General features: G+C 38.2%; 2 protein-coding genes across 4 annotated transcripts; both read right to left on the reverse strand.

Annotated features, from left to right (window-relative positions):
• Positions 1-1677: 1677 nt before the first annotated feature.
• LOC102202592 (nucleolar and coiled-body phosphoprotein 1-like) lies at positions 1678-7880 on the reverse strand. 3 transcript variants are annotated; one of them, XM_005739795.2, is made up of 11 exons: positions 7515-7550; positions 5204-5272; positions 4871-5008; positions 4642-4767; positions 4442-4552; positions 4210-4353; positions 4041-4121; positions 3810-3929; positions 3599-3739; positions 2062-2193; positions 1678-1985 (listed from the first exon to the last, which is right to left on the reverse strand). In XM_005739795.2, the coding sequence occupies exons 3-11, from the start codon at positions 4956-4958 to the stop codon at positions 1912-1914; spliced, it is 1017 nt and encodes a 338-aa protein (XP_005739852.1). In that variant the 5' UTR covers positions 4959-5008; positions 5204-5272; positions 7515-7550; the 3' UTR covers positions 1678-1911. The 3 variants fall into 3 exon arrangements, with proteins under 3 accessions (XP_005739852.1, XP_005739851.1, XP_005739850.1); XM_005739794.2 differs by lacking the exon at positions 5204-5272 and having other exon boundaries at positions 3599-3736; positions 7515-7880; XM_005739793.2 differs by lacking the exon at positions 5204-5272 and having other exon boundaries at positions 7515-7880.
• A 1327-nt stretch (positions 7881-9207) lies between these two features.
• Positions 9208-21204, reverse strand: kdm1b (lysine demethylase 1B). Its single transcript, XM_013912585.1, has 21 exons — positions 21031-21204; positions 20612-20754; positions 19339-19460; positions 19166-19255; positions 17850-17961; positions 17640-17753; positions 17517-17555; positions 17227-17419; positions 16917-17101; positions 16425-16595; positions 16225-16299; positions 15153-15287; positions 14459-14630; positions 13664-13791; positions 13148-13279; positions 12967-13041; positions 12741-12857; positions 12516-12641; positions 11974-12096; positions 11197-11349; positions 9208-9644 (listed from the first exon to the last, which is right to left on the reverse strand). The coding sequence occupies exons 1-21, from the start codon at positions 21044-21046 to the stop codon at positions 9561-9563; spliced, it is 2505 nt and encodes an 834-aa protein (XP_013768039.1). The 5' UTR covers positions 21047-21204; the 3' UTR covers positions 9208-9560.
• Positions 21205-21234: the final 30 nt, after the last annotated feature.

Here is a 21234-nt window from a genome sequence, read left to right on the forward strand (position 1 = left end):
ATATTTAAGCACAAAACGGACTAAACACATGAATAGTACAAAAAGAAAATATAATCATTTGCAAATACAGCCAAAACATTTTAACAAATCAGTTACAATATTTAAAAAACAAACAAACATATAAATAGAGCAATAGGCTTTTTCCGATAACCATAATTGTAAAATATGTATGTTTTTTACATATTCCCAAAATATTTAATTTTCATTTCCTTCATTATCAGGTCAAATTTTACTTTCCTGATAACCTGAACACACTAATAAAATTAAAAAAGGTGAGCACATGTTTTAATATCTGAATCATAGAATCAGTTATTTTTTTTATCTGTTGTCTTAAGAATTCGTTGCAAGGACAGATATAAATTTGAGATGCTTTTCTCAAAGTACCTTCTTGAACAACTTTCAAGTTGCCATTTGTACAATCGATGAAAGTATGTAAACACATATTGTTTAAGTAAAAACTAGTGATTTTTTTTCTACAGATTTTCATATGACACCAGCGTAACATTAATTTTTTGTGTAATTTTCAAGTTTATTGACTAGTTAGCAACTCTTTATGGTACAGAAGTTATTTCCTTTATTATTTTCTGTTTATTTATGTGTATTACTTAAATGCTCCACTTTTCTTCAAAATGTTTTTTAACATGCTTTATTTATTTGTGTTTGGGTGTTTATTAATAAAGATTTTTACAATTTTTTTTAAATAATATGCCATTTTAAATTTAAATGATAAATAAATAACAAAGGGAAAAGGTCGTGTAAAAAAAATCAAACAAAAATATCACCTTTATAAGTTAGTCAAAAGAAATCAGACAATTATTTGGAGATTTTAAAAGTCTAATAGTAGTTTTTCATTGTGTTTTGTTTTGGGGTTTGTTTGGGGCTTTTTTCTTTTACAAATGGCAAGAAATGATCTAATTGCACCTTTTAAAATGTGAAGAAATTATGTACAAGCAATTTGACCATTTATTTATTATTTTAGGAAATTTTATAAAATCTTTTTCAGTGTTTATTATTCATTTTTTTGTTATAAAGACATTTTAAATTAATAATAAAGCTAACTAGTTGCAGACCCTATAACAGTCTTATGGAAAAAGAAAATTGTGTAACTGTAGTAACCCTTTTTTTTAAAACCAGGTTTTCAAAAGTATTCAAAACACTGAAACAAACACTAAAAACAAAACACTAATTACTTAGTTGCAGCTCTACTTTTTGAAGGTAGCATATTCTAACAGGACAAGTTAGCCAAGAAAATACAATTAAAAAAGGTTAATGAATAATGCCAGCTCTATATGTAAGACCTATACAGAAAGCTGTACTGGGTGACCTCATTAGGACAAATTGAAATGTAGAATCACTAAGAAAAAAGTGGTGTTTTTGTAATTACCATGCATACAAATCAATGTCTGTGATGGACAAATCTAAAGGCATCCTTTGTGATTTGGGTTATTAACATGACAAACAATGACAAAAAAAGAATCACTGAAAGCTGAACAAATGTGACTTACTCTTATGTGAATTTCTTTGTGAAAGGACTTTAATTCCAACACAATGAATTTTATAGCTGCATGCTGAGGGTGTACTTGAAGCTAAAATGCCTGAAAGGTGAAATGTAACTTACAGCAATGAGAGCTACACTGTTTTCTTCTTTTTTAAACAATAAAAACTAATTAAACTCATGGGAATCAAAAACTGCAAACAATTGGCACGTAACATTAAAAAACAAAGCATCAAAGACAGTGCATAAAATCTTTAAGGAACCCACAAAATTTGGTCCCACACCTCAAATCTGGAGTAAAAATGTAATGCGCATAAATTAACAAATAGTGAGATAAAGCACAGTGAAGAACTTTACATGAACACTAACTGTGACCGTTATGTTTCACAACGCTTTGAGAAATTTGTTTCATTTACTTATTCTTCTTCTGAAGATTCTTCTGAACCGGCCGAATCCTCCTCCTCTGGTTTTTCAGCAACATGTTTTTCTCCTTTCATGAATAAGAAAACTGTTATTTACTTTCATTTTACTGTAGCATTAGTAATGAGTTGGTATGCAGTTTATACCTTTGCTGGCTTTCTTTAGGCTTCCTGCTGCCCCAGCGTGTCCAGCATCACACCTCTCTAGTAGGATTGTCAGGGTTTTGGTCACTTGTGGATGCTTAGCTGCCTTCAATGGCTTATCATCTGCACTGTTACCTGATGAATCAGAAGCAATATTAATTTAAAGTCAACATGAATACATGAGAGAAGCAGCATTCATAGACAAGTGTCATTTGAAGTTGTGTGAAAAACAAACATAATTAATTCAATTTCTGATGGGATTGTGCTCGCTGCTAAAACGCTGGTAGGTTGACGGGTTAACTAGAAAGCATTTCCTGTGAAAACACATCAGAATTATCCACCAATCAGAGGCACAGCAGAGAGGGAAGACATTAAAATACACCAAATGGCTAATGCTTACACTTGTGTCAGTTACCATGGCTAAGACTTTAGCACATTCCTAGGTGTGGTCTACTTGTGTAATTTATGTAGTAGACTCCAGACAGTCTCTAGACGGCTTTGAGAAAATTAATATTCAAAGTTGACAAATTGTCCTCCTTGTTTATTGATAAACTGATGCCTGTAGAGTGAAAAATGTGAGCTCAAAATCAAATATTCAGCCGATTAAGGAAGCCAATTAAACAATTGTGACAAATTGTTTAATATTTCAGAAGCTTGTAAGACATATGTTTGTTACTACACCAAACGAATCAACAAAGCCTTTTGTTGATCTACATATTTTATATATTTTTTTTACATTATTTACATTTGATCTTTTACATTGTATATAATGTCTATTGATTTTATTGTTTATTTTAATATTTTAATGTTTGTGCACAGCGCTTTGTGATTACCTGTCTGTGAAAAGCGCTTAATAAATAAAGTTTACTTACTTACTTACTTACAGTATGGAAGTTTGTTTCTACCGCTAAAAATATATTTTAAAAAACAATAAATTAATTTTGCATGGCAGAGTCTCTGAATGCACTGTCTCAGCTGAACTCTGGACACGCACACACATACATATACACTGATATGCACACACTCATCCCCCCTCCCTTTCCAAACGCCTTCGAGGCTTATTCCCTTCCGATGCTGACGGTGGATCAAGGAGACCAGCGCACGCAGGCCTGGATGTACTGTCTAAATCGGCTGTCTCTCACCCTTTACCCACCCCTGTTGCTTGTCATGTGTTTCTTTGGTGTATTAAGAGGGTTTTTTTTCATGTGCTTTGTGCAGAGGTGTTTTTTTCTGTTCTCAAACTGATCTCCCTGTTGGAGCTCAGTCTGAGGGGAGTTATTTTTTTCTCCTTATCTTTCCTCATGTGGTGCATTTTCCATTGTTATACCTCTCTGACCGTCTTCCCCATGTGATGTTTTGCGTCATGTATGTATAGTCGGAGGGTAAGATGGCGCCGCCATTGCGGCAGCCTTATGAAATTTCCCCTTGTGGGACTAATAAAGGTACAGTATATCAAATCAAAAGCTGAAGATTTCAACGTAATGACTCAAACTTCTAAGTTATAAATGTGACATCTCAGAGTGGTGTGGTCAGTCTTTACCTGGCTTCTTTCTTGGACTCCTAGAAGGAGTGCTCTTCTTCTTCGGAGTGGGAGCCTTTGTTTTGGGTTTTTTGATAGCACGAGGTTTTTTCACAAGATTAATCAACGGTTCTTCATCTGAGCTATCATCACTGACTTCTGCTAAAACAAAGATTGAAAATGTTTTAAACTTTTCTTTGTTTTGTTCAAGTCATCAGTGCTGTGAGAGTACCTTTTCTCTTGTTTGATGCTCGCCCTCGTGTTACGGTGCTCTTCTTTGGGCTTTTCTTCACTGGCCTCCTTTTCTTGGCAACGAGGTCCACAAGGGGCACATCATCATCTGAGCTGCTGTCTGCAAAAGAAGCGCTGTTTTAAAATTTAAGAGGCTAAAAACGAAATTACCTATAGTTAAAACCTGCTTAAAATCAATCCTTGCGCTCAGCCTACTGAAGACTTTGCCTACCTCTATGTTTCGATGACTTCCTCTTTATCGCCGCCAGTGGCTCATCATCTGAGCTGTCAGTGGACGTCTCAGTATATTTAACTAAACGAAACAGCAACAAGTTATTTGAACTCAATAAAGGTCTTGTGGAATTTTTTCATTTTAGTTGAGCTCAAACTTTCAAACCAACCCTTTTTCTTTGCAGCATTTCTTTTGGATTTGGTAACCGGGTTTGCTTTTTCAGCAGCTGCTCTTCTCTCGTGCCGTGACCGAGGTTTCTCGGCAACTTGACTCAAAGGCTCATCATCGGAGCTGTCGTCCTTGCCCAGTGACTCTGTGTGAGAAAAGGAATCCCAAAGTAAGTATCTGATATAGCAGATGTCTGACGATACCCCAGTCCACTGGAGAGAAAGCCATCTCACCTTTCTTCTTTCTACCAGCAGCTTTTTTGGTTGGAACTGAGGGAGGTTTTTTCACAGCTTTCAAGGAAATTTTGGCAATTTTTATCAAAGGCTCATTGTCAGAGTCTTCATCTGTATTTAAACACAGAAAGCAAAAATGTGAAGCCATTCACTCTATACACAAGTCAGAAGAACAAACAATGAAAAAAGCATGGGGTCACCTGTGTTCTTGTTATTTGTGCTGTTAGATTTGGGTGGTGTGTTTTCCTTTTTCTCTTGTTTCTTAGGTGGTGCAAGGCTTGTCTTCATCTTTACTAGCGGCTCATCATCCGAGGAGCCATCTGAACCTGTGAGAGAAGATATAAACATGCAAAATTTAATCAAATAATTGGTCGGAGAAATATTTAGTGTAAACACTTTTACTGATAAAACAGCTGGTATTATCATCACCTTTGTCCTTTTTTGATTTATTGTTGGAGTTGGAGGATAAGCTGCGGGTATTGTCGCATGACTCCTTCTCATCACTCTGTTGCCTCATCAGCAGCTTTGATAGAGGCACTAAGTCCTCATCACTGCTGGAGCTCCCATCTGATTAGTCAGACACACAGTCGGATAAATAACTGTAAATATCAGTATTTTTGGTACAGCAAATGTAATAATGTAGTTAATGTTACTTTAGAAAAAAGGATAAGCTACTTAATATGAAATCTTTTCAAAAATCAAATCATATTTGTGATTTAATAAAAAAACAGCATTCATATGATGATTTCTTATTGCATTCACCTTCATTTGACACACTGATTATTATTACGATTAATTCCTTTATTTGAACAGGTCATCTCAGATCAAGATCTTTTTTTCAACAAAGACAAAAAAATACAAGACTTTAGACAGACAGAGAAGAACGCAATATACATGTTCATAAATAAAACAGGATGTTCAAAGATAGCTGCAAAATACCCAGCACACAATAATACCAAGGCTCAAGAGGCTTCAAATTGGATGCAGAATCATTCATATAAACAATGTCACAATAAAAATAAAATATAAATCTGCAGACTGCTACGATGCTACACCCAGTGGATGAGAAAAAGCGTTTCTTTCTATACAAAAATCCAATGTTGATCTTTAACTTTCTTGATTGGTGCCACAGTTGCACCATATCATACTGTATGTCATATGGTGCAGTATGATTGTGAAATGACAACTTATTTAGCAATATCCATTTATCATGCATTGGCTCAGTACATCCCTTTCTTATCATACGCTGAGTACATCATCATTTTCTTCTTCTAGCTGCTCCCTTTTGAGGGTCATCACAGCAGATCATCTACCTCAATCTCAACCTTTTCTTAGCAATCTCCTCTATCATACCAACTCCTCCAATATATCCATCCACATATATCCCTCTGCACATGTCCAAACCATCTCAGCCTTGTCTCTCTAACGTTGCCTCCAAACAGCTCAACCTGAGCTGCCCCTCTGATGTACTCATTTCTAATCTTATCCATTCTGGTTAGTCCCCATTACAATCTTAATATTGTCAGCTCAGTCCCCAATGTAATCATACCTCCACCCATTACACTACTATCTCACTGTACTCACCATGACCATCATCATGTCCTGCACCTCCATCAAACCTTCTATATTCTTCTCCATCAACACTCTCAAAACATCACGTTTGTAGTATTATTTTTCAGAAAGAAATCGCACAGCTCCTCACAGATCGTCACCTCATAACTTCTCTTCTCAGCCTAGCTTCAACAATGACTCATCAACTCTATCCCTCTGTAGTTACTACAGCACTGAACATTTCCCTTATTCTTGAAAATCAGTACCAGTCTGTCTTTTCCATCCCTCAGGCATCCTCTTACTCTCCAAGTAGTCACGGGAGCACGTTCAGTGAGAGACTGAGATTACCAAAAAGCACCACTGAACAACACAGGAAATCATTCCTGTCGTGCCCATCTCCCTGTACAACTCCTCCACCTAATACACTGTAAACACTGCAATAATAGTTACCCTTTTTTGCACACGCTCTACAGTAAAATAGCAAATTACAAAATTCACAGATTCACAGAGTTAAATGTGAATCATATATATTCCACCTCTGTAAAATTCTTTGTCAATATCCTTGATATTTATAATCACCTCTGTAAAATCCGTGATGTGTATGTGATGTGATGGGCGCAATTTGTATATATTAGCGCTACTTCATAAGTTCGTAAACTCTGTAACATATTGTATTATTTAAATAGTTTAGTCTGTTACTGTCTTGGAGCAACTGTAACCCACATAATTTCCTTGGGGATTAATAAAGTATACTGATTCCAAAGACATTCTCTCCTAGACTTCTCCATACTTCCATAGGTATGTCATGTCTTCATCTCTCCCCACCCTTCATTCTCTTCATAGATGCCCTCAGTTACTCCTTACTACTCACCCCGGCCTATTTTCTCCATCCGTAGTGTCGAGTTGCATACAAAACTCACTTTGAGCTTTCCCATGCCATCTTTTTCTGATGCCTAGCATCTCTAGTATTCTGTCCTTTCTTTCCCTTTGAATACATTCCTGATAATAACCTATGAATATACAGCCACTCAATGATGTATCTGGTCCACACTGAGCTAATCTTAGCTAGACTTATCATTGATCAAATATTGGGGATTTAATTATGTATTACTATAAAGGAACATATTTTCTTATATGAATTTAAAATCTCCAAAGTCAAAAGCAAAACGTACACGTGAATGTGGTCTAGTTACACGTGCAATAACTATAGTATGAGGAGAAGAGTGTAGTGTTTAGCTAAGTTTCCATTATCCATCACAGTTTTATCATTAATACCAGAAGTACGTCTTGTGTGCAAAAGTGATGTTTTGCAAAAATCTCTGATCAAACCATACACACCGTTAAAAACATAATTACTGAATTAAATCAGGTTAAACTTTTCCATGATTAACGCTTTTAAATCAAGCTATCAGCAGTGGCGTGGGTGCATTACCGCGAAGTTATAAGCTAAGTTAGCAGTTAGCTGCGCAGTTCAATAACATGTTTGCCTCTTCAGGTAAAATTAAGAACAGCATCCGGCTACCTGCAGAGTCGTGTGCCACGTTAGCGTGCAGGTCAGCGGTGCTACAGTCCATTATGTTGGTCAGTGTAAGCAAATATTGCTCTTCATCCGCAGTAAAAACGCGCCAACTTGATTTTACTGTTACTCGGTTTTCGCTGTGGGTTGAAGGTGGCGGTTTGTTTCAGCTGCCTCTAGGATGTATTTATGAGCCGATATTAACAGAACCGACCCGCAATCTAAAGCTACAGTTTAACAAGCAGATTTTGCAATAACGGGTGTAATACGGTCCCAGCTCATGTTTGATTTGTTTACTTCCGCTTTAGTTTGGGGAGGGAAAACACTTGGGCTCGCATTGATGACGCTTATTAACGTCATTCGTCTACTGGCTCCACGGTTGCCTCGCAACAAAACCTAGCAACTAATCTAAACCAGAGTCAGACATGGCGCAGAAGGAATTCTGGATTTGAAATAAAAAGAAAACATCTGTGAGAGAAATTCAGTCTTCATTCCGTCATTTGTTATTTTTACTATTAATAAAATATTATTTATTTATTTAATATTACTTACTTTTTTGGGACATAGTCGACTAACCTTTTAAGGAGCAGTAAGACTACTCGATGTTTGCTCAAAATAAACGTAGTTATTTTTTATTAATGTAAAATTTATATGAAGAATAATTCATAATTGTTCAGATTATTTAGTGGTTCAATAAACAAAACATTCCTCTGAAAATGGACAAATATAGGGACTGAAAAAAGTGAAACAAGCAGCCAATGCCCAAAGAAAAAAATTTTAAAGTCTGGAGAACTACTACTCAACACCTTTAAAAGTTTGGAAGAAAGTCGGTCTCCTTGGAAGCAAAATATAAAGCAATGAGGAGGAACCCAAAACATTTGTGTAGTTTCTGTACGATTCTGATCTTAGTATGACTTAAGCAGGAAAAAAAAATTATCCACGAGTAAACGTGATTACTGTGGCAGTTGGTAGCTCAGTTTATTACACACATACAAGATAAATACTAGAGCACAATAATGACAAACAGGACATGACCACATGCTGTAAATGTGCTGATCTAGACAATGATATGAACCTAATGACAAATCAGTCAATATTAATTAAAAAAAAAAAAAGTGAGAAGAGTCTGTGCTGCTCAACAATCCTCAGGAAATTAACTGTTCAAGAATAAATACAAGAGCAGTGTGGAGTTTTAATACTTTGGTTAGTTGCGGTTTTTCTTCACAAAAACTGCCTTTAAAACTGTCAGTTCTTATAATTTTACTCTATGACTCATTAGGTTTAGTTTGATGGGTGAAAAGTGTCCTGAACGCATCCCTGAGAAAATATGGGGACAACCAGGTGATCAACCTTAGCTCAAAGGGTCATTCAATTTTTCACAGGTGATTTTTTTTCATTTTGCTGCTGTTGATTTAAATAAAGAGCTACTGTAGAGGTACTTGTATTACATATATATATATATCCTTTCATCCATTCAACTTCACCATTTATAGCAACACGTGACTCACAAATAGAACGAGTCAAATCACTACAGTTGTAGAAAACATTGGTAATTCTCAAAGAAGACATGTTACATATATATCCTATAATCACTTAAAACCTGATGATTGGAGGTTAAATTATATTCGGTTAAGTTTATGATCAGATCACTCAGATTTTCCAATGTTTCATGCATTGCTAAAAACAAATATCATTAAAACAAAATACCATCCTCCTTTCCAGCACAGCAGAGTTAGGCAGAGCTACTTAGGGGCTATGGAGACTTCCTCATAATTTTGTTTTTCTTTTTTTGCATCTTGTCACAAACATGTTACCTGTTGGATTTTGATATAAATAAAAAGCACTTGTTAGATATGTCGAACCAGGCCCTGGCTAACCCCACTACTGAAAAATCATTCACGACACTTTGCTGATCCGATACATTACAGTACAGCAAATCAGTGTTTCAAGTGGAGCAAATGAGACAACACAGTCCGACTTTATTAATGGTCTGTTGTTCGGTGCAACCCGTGAGTCCGTGCTGGTGTTTATGAGTGCTCTGGGAGTGACAGGTTACATAGCGGCCATCTTGCTGGCCTCTCTGACGCCACTGAGGTAGGCTCCCGTCACAGTCTGAGGAAAGTGTCTGTTGGTTGCCTGATATAAGGGACAAAATGCATTAAAAGCACATTTCACAGACACAGAGAGCTAGTTTAAAAATACCCATATACACTCATGGCCACTTTGTTAGCTACATCTTCTTAATACTGTGTTGGACCTCCTTTTGGTATTCAGAGAGGTTAGATAGGCTATAGAATATAAACAATAATCAGGAGGTCCAGAAAACACCCGTACCTTCTTATACCAGCAGCTTGTACCTGTGATACAAAGCAGAATGGATCCATGCTTTCATGTTATCAATCGCAAATTCTGACCCTTCCATCCAAGTGTCACAGCAGAAATAGAGACTTATCAGACCAGACAACACAATTCCAACTTTTTGTTGTCTAGTTTTGGTGAGCCTATGAGAATTGTAGCTTCAGTTTCCTGTTCCTGTGTGGTCTTCTGCTGCTGTAGCCCATCTGCTTCAAGGTTTGGCATGTTTTGCATTCAAAGGTGCTCTTCTGCTTAGCTTCAGTACAATTGGGTGGTTATTTGAGTTGCTGTTACCTTAGTAACAGCTCAAAGCAGTCTGGCCATTTTCCTCTGACCTCAATAAGACATTTTTGCTCAGAGAATTGCATTCTTCATAAACCATATACATGGTTGTGTGGGAAAATCTCAGTAGCTATGAAAATACTCAGACCATCCTGTCTGGCACCAACAACCATGCTACAGTCAAATTCTCTCAAATCTTCTTCTTTCCCCATTCTGATGCTCAGTTCGAGCTTCAGCAGGTCATCTTGCCCATCTCTACTTTCCAAAACGCACTGAGCTGCTTCCATGTGTTTTGCCGATTAGATATTTGCATTAATAAGCATTTGAAAAGGTGTACCTAACACAGTGGCCTTAAGTGTATAGGGACCATTTCCACAGCAGGAGACATTTTAATTTGTCAGAGCAGGAAAACAACAGGAGAGAAGGATGCGAGGCCTGACTGCTGCTCCAGAATCATTCTTATTGAGCAGAGCAGCTTACTGGAAGACTCTAGAACAGCTCTAGAACATCAGAAAAGTTATCTTTGAATAGAAATCTTTGTTGGACATCATCTACAGAAGACTCGAATATCATTTAATTTTCGCCCCCTCAACCTGCTGGATTGAAAAAGAGATGCCAGAGATAGTGTGATTAAATGTAGAATGTCTGTGGCTCACATAAATTTTGCACTCTTGCCTTTGTAGAAGAGATTTAGGGAAACAAGCAGTAACACAAAAGGCTGCTTAATGATGTTTGGAGCTGAGTTTCCAGACCGTCAACCTCAAGGTGGATGACTTCTGTCAACGTTCAGTCAGACTCTAAAACGAATATTTAAAATGATTCCTGTAAAAATAACTGAAACATGAGGCGGCTCACTATTACAGGCCTTGTGCGACTCAATTTCTACAACAAAAATTAAGAATGCAAAGTTAGTGTGATACATACAGCCACAGCAGGATCGTGTTAATGCAAAACACATTTATGTAAAATAGAAATGAAATAAATGCCTCAGTAGCACTTCATAAAACCTGACGTTTCTGGACTCATTTGGTAAAAATTAGAAAAATGTTACCTCGCCAGCAAAAAACACCTTTCCCTGCACGTCTTCAGCGAGAACGTCGTAGGCCTCTCCGCTGCCCCCCGTCTTCACAAAGCTGTAGGACATCTGGGACCAGATGTCTTTGCTCCAATGAGTGATGAAGAAATTCATTGGCTCAGGAACCTCCTAAATACATGCATATATAAATCTGAACTTAAATGAGAGCACTGGGAACTAAAAAAATAAATACAATAAAAAAATGAAAAAACAGGAATCCAGGGGAAAATAATACACCTCTGATTAGGAGATATACAAAATTTCAAGTCAGCATTGTCCAAAATATATTTTAATGGCTGTAGGTAGAGGTGTTCTTTCTGCCCTTGTAGTAATATAATTTACAGAACTTTTTTTTTTTTAATTCCTGTATCTTAAAAAAAATAAAAAGAATAAATATCAAAAGGTAAGTTGTTTAGTTGTTTTGTGTAAATATCTGACACAATGAGTCTATGAATATTGATTGATGGATGTTTGGAGTCCTTAAATATTTTAATCTCTGACAGAGGATCTTACTTCAATGTGATGTTTCCCCAGGTATAACACATTGAATCCAAATTAACTTTCTTGGAAGGTTTCTGGTAATATCATATAACAAATTTCAGACGGAGTTCTCTCTCATTTCAAAAATATGATTTTTGGTTGTTGGTTTTTTTTAGTTTTTTTTTTTTTTTTAAATACTCCTATTATTTCTTTATTATTCTCAAACTTCTAAGTATAACTCCTGAAAGATTTTAGGAGAAGTAGGAGGATTACCTGCTCTTTGAAAAGTTCCCGCAGTACCCTCATGCACTCATCGACCACCTCTTTGTCCTCCATGTCCCGCACAGAAGAAACAGCATCACCACTGATAATAGACATCAGCACAGCCTGCTTCCTCTACACAAACACACATTTAAACCATTAGATTCTGTATTAATCTCCTCCATCTTTTTCTACAACATTTGCCAATTTAAATATAAATACAATTTTGCAGCCTAACACCAGCGGCTCTAACTTTGGGCCACGTGGATAAACTTCTTATTCGTTTGGCTGTTTCTCTGATTTGTCGATCATCTGCCACCATCTTACCCCATTTCTAGCATCCTCTTCTATTGCGCCTACGCTTTGCATGTCCTCCTTCACTGCATACACGAACCATTTCTTTACTCTTCATCCTTTCCTCCTGCCTGTCATCTCCATCTTCACCATCTTTGTCCAATACATTCACTCTCCTTCATCTGCACATGTCCAAACCACCTTAGCTTTGCCTCTCTAACCTTGTCTCCAAACCGCTCAACACAAGAACAAAAACACACCTGTGGATCCAGGTCATAGAAGACACTGAACATGCCTCTCTTTTCAAGACCTGGTGGGATGTGACCGAAGTAGTCTGCTCCTTGGATTTTTTTGTCCCAGAATCTGTACGGGAACTGAAGCGAGATCTGCACACAGAACAAAGAGTAAATATGAGCAACTACCGGGAAGCAACTTCATCATCCTTTTTATTCTACTGCAGCACAGGTTAGTTGAACTTTAATGACCTTTTCTATTATACCCGCCCCCAGACTGTGGATCGCCTTCAATTTCCTTTCAGGAAGTGGAGGGTTGAATTGAATCAGGTTCCTCTGAAGCAAAGTCAAAGGAACTGTAACAAGGACCTGAAAGATGACATTAGGCTGTTAGAGTAACTAAAAGATTAACTGAGATCATAAGATTCTGTATTTAGATAACAGAAACTGTACAGTATCACAGCAAAGATGTTTTTACCTTCTGTGCTGTCCACTGCGACCCATCAGAGGAGGTAACTTTGACAACGTCACCTGAGTAATCAATGGCCTGAACCTACAATTTTTAAAAAATAAACTTATCTAATAAGCATAAGACTTCAGGAATGTAATACAGGTGGATTCAAGGTAAACTATAGAGTTTAAAAAACTGGAATACAGACCGGACACTTTGTGTGGATGTCGAGGCCCTCGGCCAGTTTGTAGAGTAAAACAGAGTAGCCCTTGGTAAGTAAAGTGTGGTCTCCTGAGAATTGGGCAAAAAATTCATTGTGGTCCCAGGATCTTGCCGATACCTACAGAAACAGCCAGAAAAAAATTCACTTTCAGTCCCAGTGCTATAATCCAATACAATTTACATAAATCCTCACAAATTTAAAAAAACAAAAAAAAACAAAAAAAAAAAACACACACCCCACAATATGTTTGACTACATTCACCTTAAAATGTCTTTCTTAAGGGATCAGAAACACTGAAAGACTTTCCACTAAAAATAAAAAACAAACCTCACACCTCAAACAGACTAATTCATATTAGTCATCTCAGAGCGTGAATAATTTCCGATGCGGGAAGTTACAGTTTTCATCATAATAAACCCCCAGCCTGACCTTTCTGTTAAACTCATAAAAAATTACAACAAAATAAATCTGAAAAGCTCTTTTTAAGTTTAGTTTCCAGACCTGGTCTAATGTGCTTCCACAGGCAAACTCCAGGTTGCTGAGGTGAAACTGAAGCACCTTCTCCTCCAGCTCACTGAATTGCATCCCAGACTCCTGGAGAAAGTTCTTCTTAACTTCTTGGACTTTTTCTGTAACGAGAAAATGCCACAGACACAAATATTTCCTGTTTCTGTACAGGAGCTTTGCTGAGGAGCACTCCTCCAGAATATGAAAGATCATCTGAAACATGAAGCCAATGTGAAAGTTAACCATGCATTGTATTGGCCAGCAGGGGGCGACTCATTTAGTTTAAAAAAGGACTTGCACAGAAGAAGTCTTAGGAAATATGATCCTACAAGTTGGTTGATCTGTGATCTTAGCAAACACTTCTCTGATGATTTTCTGATCTTATTTGCTAGTTTCTAGGCTTATTTAACACAATATTCATTTAATAATTTATGGTTCCTATTAAAATCAAACTGACAAAAAAAGCAGGGTGTGTTTTAGGGTGAGCAGCTGGACCTCACTCACAAGTGTCATAGTGGTTATGGCCATCTTTTATAAACAGTCTATGATTTTAGAACTACTTCTTAATAAAACAGCCATGACATCAGTATTTTATACACAGAGTTCAAAGTCCTGACTGCAGCGTAATTATTGGCTGATAATTGCAAACACTAAGAAATATTTTCTAAGATTATGACCCAAACGTGATGAGGCAAGAGTAGCTTTGTGAGACTTTTCTTCTCTCATTGGGAATTCTCATCAAAAAGAATTAAGCAAAAGGAGCTTCAGTGAAACACATGATGACAGCACCTCCCAGTGCTGTGTCCTGGTTCTGCGACTTGTCCTTCCTCCATTCTGACACCACATCCAGGATGGCATTAAAGTGGAAGTCCATGCGCTTGTCGATGGCAGGGTCAGTGACCTGCCCTCCCTCCTGAAAGAGGTCACATCGCTCTCCGAGCTTGTGCATCTTGATGCCCAACTACAGGAGAGAAGTCACAAAAGGGTACCTAATAGTAGTGTTTTTTTATTTATCAAATTTAATATGCATTTTAAAAAAAAAAAAAAAAAAATTACAGACAGTGGAACAGTGGTTCCAAAACTAGAGAGCACAGCGGGGCTAAATAAAAACAATGCATGTCTATGTACTGTGAGCATGGACAAGTCTGTAAAAAGGACTTCCAGCTAAACTTAAATATATACAACAAAACAAACAAAACTATGATCAGCATATCTCAACCCTAGGTTCACCATGGCAGGTAAAGAAGACTGAACACAGGTGGCACAGTCTCAAAATATTAACTTCTAAGAGTATGAACTTGGAGAGTCCCAAAGTGTCCTGTAACCTGTCCTTTCAATAATGCAACACTGAAGCTGCATTTCTGTATTCATTACAAAAAGGAATAGGGGTTTAAAAATATTTTGGCATTAAAACTGAAACTTTTGCAAAGCTCTGACTTAAGATTTATCAGAAATAGGTGAATTTCAGCACATTCATTCTTACCTGTTCACACATCAGGGCAATGGGGTTGTTTACACAGCCATTAACGATTTGAGCTCCTCGACCCACAGTGACACCCAGAGAGGCATCATCCCACACCCGACCACCTATTCTGTCTCTCGCCTCGAGCACCACCACCTGTAAGCCCAAACAAACGAAGAGTATGTAAAACTCATCAGGGTGAAATACGCTCACAGAACAATTCATTAGGTACACCTGTTCAACTGCTTATTGATGCAAATATCTACTCAGCCAATCACATGGTAAAACCCAATGCAATTAAGCATGTAGACATGATCAAGACGACCTGCTGAAGTTTAAACCAAGGATCAGAATGGATAAGAAAGGTGATTTAAGGGACTTTGAACGTGGCATGGCTGTTGGTGTCTGATGGGCTAGTCTGTGTTTTTCAGTCTACTGGGATTTTCCCCACACAACCACCGGGCCCGAAAAAGAAAATATGCAGTGAGCAGGATTTTTCTGAGCAGAGGACATTTTCTTGGCACACTACGCCAAGTGTGCATAATACCCTCAGTTAGTAAGAACTGAGCATTTGTAAACAGTAAAACACCCCATATGTCATTCCCCATACGTTGTGAATACAAACAATGGTAGTAAACATAGTTTTATATAACTCTATATAACTTGTTTATCACTTTGACGTTCAGATCTATTGACTGACATTGAAGGAGAGGTCAAAGGTCAGATGTGACATGATATTTTAAATCTTTATATGGTACTTTCTATGTTGACAATACGCACCACGCTTACAAAAACCATCATTTGTAAGTTACAAGGCTTTGGTGAAAGTAGGTTGAATTTTAATGGATTGCTAACATAACTCCACTCTACACCCTTATAAAGAATTCATTAAAAACTTTTAGAGCTATCATGTTTACAGAGTGAATGATGTGCACAGAAATACTACCAAAAACACAACCTTCTTGGCAGACAGCAGAGAAATGAAATGTTTTCATGGTCCTCATACAAACAGGAAACGTCCTATGCAAAATTAACTATTTGATCACAATCAGGGGAGATGGAACGAGACTCCAGGCGAGATGAGGATCTTTACCTGAGTGCCAAAGTTTTGCAGCTGGCGTGCAGCAGCCAGTCCTGAAGCCCCGGCACCAATGATGATAACATTTTTCTGCATAAAATCATAAAATGTACAAGGTGCTAAAAAACATAAGAAAATAAGTACTAGCAAAAACAATAAAAACTTCACATGACAGTACAGATGCGTAATAATCTTGTGTAGATGAGGGTTCTCACAGAGCAGTATGTTTCTGGGAGCAGAGGCTGTTTTGCTGCCAGCACACCGGTGTTGATGAGACCCTTCCTGGTCATGAAATGGAGCACTCGGTCCAACTCCTGCACGCAGCGCACACGCACCAACCCACGAACAATGATGTGCTGGGCACATTTCTCTGAAGTCAGCACCTCCTTCAAAAACAGGAAGGAAAACAGAAAGAAAATCTAATTGTTTTATTTGTTTGTTGTTCTTTTGGAAATTTCTGTGCCTTTTTTGTAGGAAAAGGTGAAAAGAACGCATGCGCATTATATATTGCCTAGTTTAAACATATTAAACTGGTTGAGTTTTATTATTTGTACAAAGACAAATCCCATGACACCTCTGAATTTAAAATATTTTTCTACACTAAAATAAAATGTAATTAAAAAAAACATTGGTGATTCCGAGTGATCTTTTTCACCCTTATTTGAGATTTTAAATGACCCCAGTGGTCACTTTTGGCTTTGTTGTACCTTACAGTTCTTGTGCCAGGAGGCCAGGATAAGGTTACGCAGAGCCAGATACATGGTGGGATCGCGGGAAAACTCTGGAAACTCATAAAGCTCATCTAGCTCCATCATATCAGGCCGCACACACAGAGCCTTTCCGCACTCATTTGGCTGGTAGAAGGGCTGGAAGTATGGACACAAGCCTGGAACTGAGGGACATAATAATGATCAGGATCTCCAATGGGGACACAAAACAGTAATTATGTGTAAAAAAAAAATAGCATGGTGAATAGTAGGTGCTTAAATATGGCATTTCTTCTGAACTCAGACTTACTTTGAGGCTGAGCAGCTCTGCAGTGATCCGCCCTCAGCTCGCCCAGAGACATGTTGCTAGAAGAACCTGATGGACTCATCCCCACACAGTCGGGGTAGTACGCAGTGAGGAAAGGGCTGGCTGGGCTGTCTTTAAACAGTGGCGGCAAAATGAGCATTGAATGCCACCAGCTGTCCGTCACCTCTGCCACTCTCTTCAGGAATAAAACAGCTCAGCATTAAACAAATGCAGTAACGTGTAAAGTTTACACACTGTCCTCAAACAGATTCTAGCAAACACAACTAGCTTACCAAGTCCTCTGGTTGGGAGCACTGGTCGGGTTCCTCACTCTGTAGGCAAATGAGCAAGATTTTTATCAGAAAAATAGATTTTTGTCTTGATGGGGATCGATGATTATATCTTTCCCTCTTTACCTTAATGTTGTTGAACTTCATCCCACAGCGGTATGCTGCTGCTAAGGAGGCAGTGAGCTGGATCTCCTTGGTCAGCTGGCGCCACTTCCTGCAGTCGGGTTTGGTGCATTGAGCCTGAAGGAAATGAACATGAGAGTATTTATGACACGTAGCTACATGTGTGAACAGTTAATACATGTATCTAGAACCAGAAAAGTTTCTTATACATACCCAGTATGGCAGCTGCTGATCTGCCATGAAAGCTTTAAGACTGGGCTCACTTTTCCCATTACTAGTCCACACTTTCTTCCACGAAGCAAAGGTCTCAAAGCCGTCTTTGTGACTGAAGTGAAGGAGCAAAAAAAAAAAGTTATTCTAATTATTTTGACAAGTAACTCACAGCTTCACAGTTTGGTAGTGCAGAAACAATGTAAATAGGTCTGAGGAACATGTGACAAGATTATTTCAAAAGTAATGTCACTGAACCCACGGCTGTTTCAGGTTTGTTTGTATACAGCGATACATGCTTATAATTTAATGACTCAAAGCAAGTGGCAAAAATCAAACAGCACTGATATGGGGAAAGAAAAAAAAACTCAGATTAAATGTTATACACTGGTTTCCTCCCTTCTAGAAAGAACATTGAAGGGAAAAAAAGATATAATAATATCAATCCATCCAATTATCCTTTCAGCAGCAGTTTCATTGACGTCTAGATTTCCCTCAACTAGGCCACCTCTTCTAGTTCTTCTGAGGGGACACAAAGGAATTCCCAAACCAGCCATAGGGCATACTTTTTCCAGCATGTCCTAAATTTTTCCTGGGATCTCCTCCCAGTCTGATAAGCGTGAAACAGATCCTAGATGTGCCAATCAGATGCTGAACCACATCATATGGCTCCTTTCAATGTGGAGAGGTTCCTGCTCTAGTCTTGACTTGCTCCTGAATGATTAAACTGCTCACCCTGTCTCTAAGGGAGAGCCCAGATACTCTTCAGAAGACACTCATTTCCATTGCTTGTATCCATATCGGTTTCTTCTCTTTGCTTGCATTAATTAGAGAGAGTAGGAATGTAGATCCACTGGTACATTAAGATGTTTATTTTTTTCACTCAGCACTGCAGCCAATCAGTACAACATCTGTAACACTTTACATGATGCATTAATCTGACTGTCAGTGGATTGATGTGAAATTCTGAGCTTTTTAAACCACGTGTCAGTCAGAACAGTTGTTTGGTGAGGGTTCTGCAGTTTCTTTTCTTTTACACCTTTTAAATATGCTTCTTTTTGCAGGGAGCAGTTTGCTGTTATAAATGTTGTCTGTATGTAACTGTAATTTTGTGCCTTCCTGGTATGTTAACATTTATTATTAAATAGACTGCTGCAAACGAGAGAGGGAAGCGTGCCACTAAATTTCTGAGATGATGGAAACCATAAAATATCCATCTTCTCAACTTAATGTAGCAGAAATCACTGTAAACAACTTAGAGGTGTTTTAAGCAGTGCTACAGAAACACTGTTGATATCTTTAGCCTGCATTTGTCTCACCTTCTGTAGTAGTGATCAAAACACTCATTGCAAAAATGCTCCCCACATGACAGATGATACCACCGTGACGTGTACCCATTTTTAGCACATCTGAAAAGAGACAAGAAGTGCTGTTTGAGAACTGTAAAAAGTGATATAAGTAACTATCTGATTTACCTGACATCTGATGTTACCTTTCAGATGCGCTTGCAAAACAAACAGGGTACATGGCAGAACACCCGGCCTTCTCACATTTTCTGTACTTCTTCTCAGACTGGTCATCTTCTTCCTCTGTGTCTGTGGCTTTTCTTTTGCTCTGTAATCCAAAGAGAAAAATGAAATATCATGAGACTCACATTCATTCCTATGTCCAATTCACAATCACAATTTAACGTAACATACACTCCAAGACAACCACATGCAGGCCAACATACAAACACTACATGGAAAAGCCGTAGTCTAGCTTCAACCCTAGGATCTTGTTGCTTTGACTGGACAGTTCTAACTAGCCTTGGTTTTTAAAGTAATTTCTTTGAGACAGACTTCAGGAACACATAATATATATAGAAATACATATTCTGACTATGGGCATAAATTGAATTTGAACAATGTGGTGCACATATTATATAGGGGGCTTAGGAATCTCCCTGTAAATTATGGGATTTGGTTAAAGTTAGCAGGAGAAGACTAGAAATAATGAAGGATTTCAAGTACCTTGGTCCTGTCATACTGTATCAAATGAAAGCTCAAAACCTAAGGTTTTGGCAAGGATAACACAGCTGTCATAGCAAGCGTTACGGGAATCTAGAGACAAAAACATCTCTCCGATCCAAAGTCTACCTGCTGTTGTCTTTTGAGTATCAGTAGTGTCTTCTTACGGCAAAACCGTAAGAAGAATCGTAGCATAAATTGAGATGCTACAGGAAGATCTCATGCCCAAAACCTGTGACAGGTATAAAAGGTCTGCATAATTGCTTTGCAACTTGAGATGGTATAGAGAGTGTCTCTGGTTTTTCAGGCCTTGTGAAAATCATACTGCAAGGAGCAGTTAAGTGAATGCAGAGACAAAACAGACAGATTAAGATTATGGGTGGATAACATCTGTGAACAGGTAGGCATGAACCCGACAGAGACCCAGAGAGTGGTGGCCCAACAACCTCAACAGAGGTCAAGGGGCAAATCCTCATAACTTCATGAGGTGTGTTGGTGGTATGTTGACTAAGACTTCTACGTCTACATCACTGCCAGTCAACTGGCTTTAAAAAGTGCTTTGTTGATGAATTGCTTAAACACTGCCCCCTGAAAAGTAACCTTCTAGTATAATAATAAAAGCAACATTTACCTAAAACTGCACACCTGGAAACATTAAAAACCAAACTGAAACCTTTGTGTGACCCTACTTTGCATGAATGCGAACTGAAACTTAACCGAGATATAGTCATTATATTAACTCATTGTGTACCTTACCTGACCAGGTGGAGGGTTGTTGGTGCGCTTCACCCGGACGTTGACCTGCCTTCCTGAGGAGCGCAGTGTCTGTCCGTCCCCTGGTGACTCCCCGGAGCTCCTCTTCTTGGCTCTCCGTGCACCAGAAGCATTACCGGGATAGTCTTAACACCAATGACAGCAATATAATAGTGACTGTGTAGTGCAGCTCGGGCCTCTATTAACGTCGACAAAATATTTATGACATATAGAACACGTGTGCAAAAACATAGAATTCACTCAGGTTATAAATAGCTGAAAAAAGCGACCGAAACACGAGGCCAATTGGTATGTAAACATAGCAAAGACGCGCACATTAGCCAGCTCTTTAAATCTGCCCAACAACGTCAGCTGTCACTTTAGCACCTAGCAAGCAGCAGCGGCGCCTCTTTAGCACTGACCTGCGTCCGACAGCATGGCTGCCCGCGGGGTTTCTTTCAAGCCCTCGACGTCCAAGTGAAATTCTGAGACGCCTTTTTGCTTTTAATCGTTGTTTTGTCTCTATTTTATTGTTGTGGGGACGAAAATCAATGCGCTGTCGTTTCCAGAATACCACTTCCGGTTTTGAAGAGGAAATGGGCGTGTCGCTCTGATTTTTTAACTCT

Source organism: Pundamilia nyererei, unplaced genomic scaffold, assembly GCF_000239375.1.
Source record: "Pundamilia nyererei isolate P.nyererei 1_Seehausen unplaced genomic scaffold, PunNye1.0 scaffold00093, whole genome shotgun sequence".
Lineage (NCBI taxonomy): Eukaryota > Metazoa > Chordata > Actinopteri > Cichliformes > Cichlidae > Pundamilia > Pundamilia nyererei.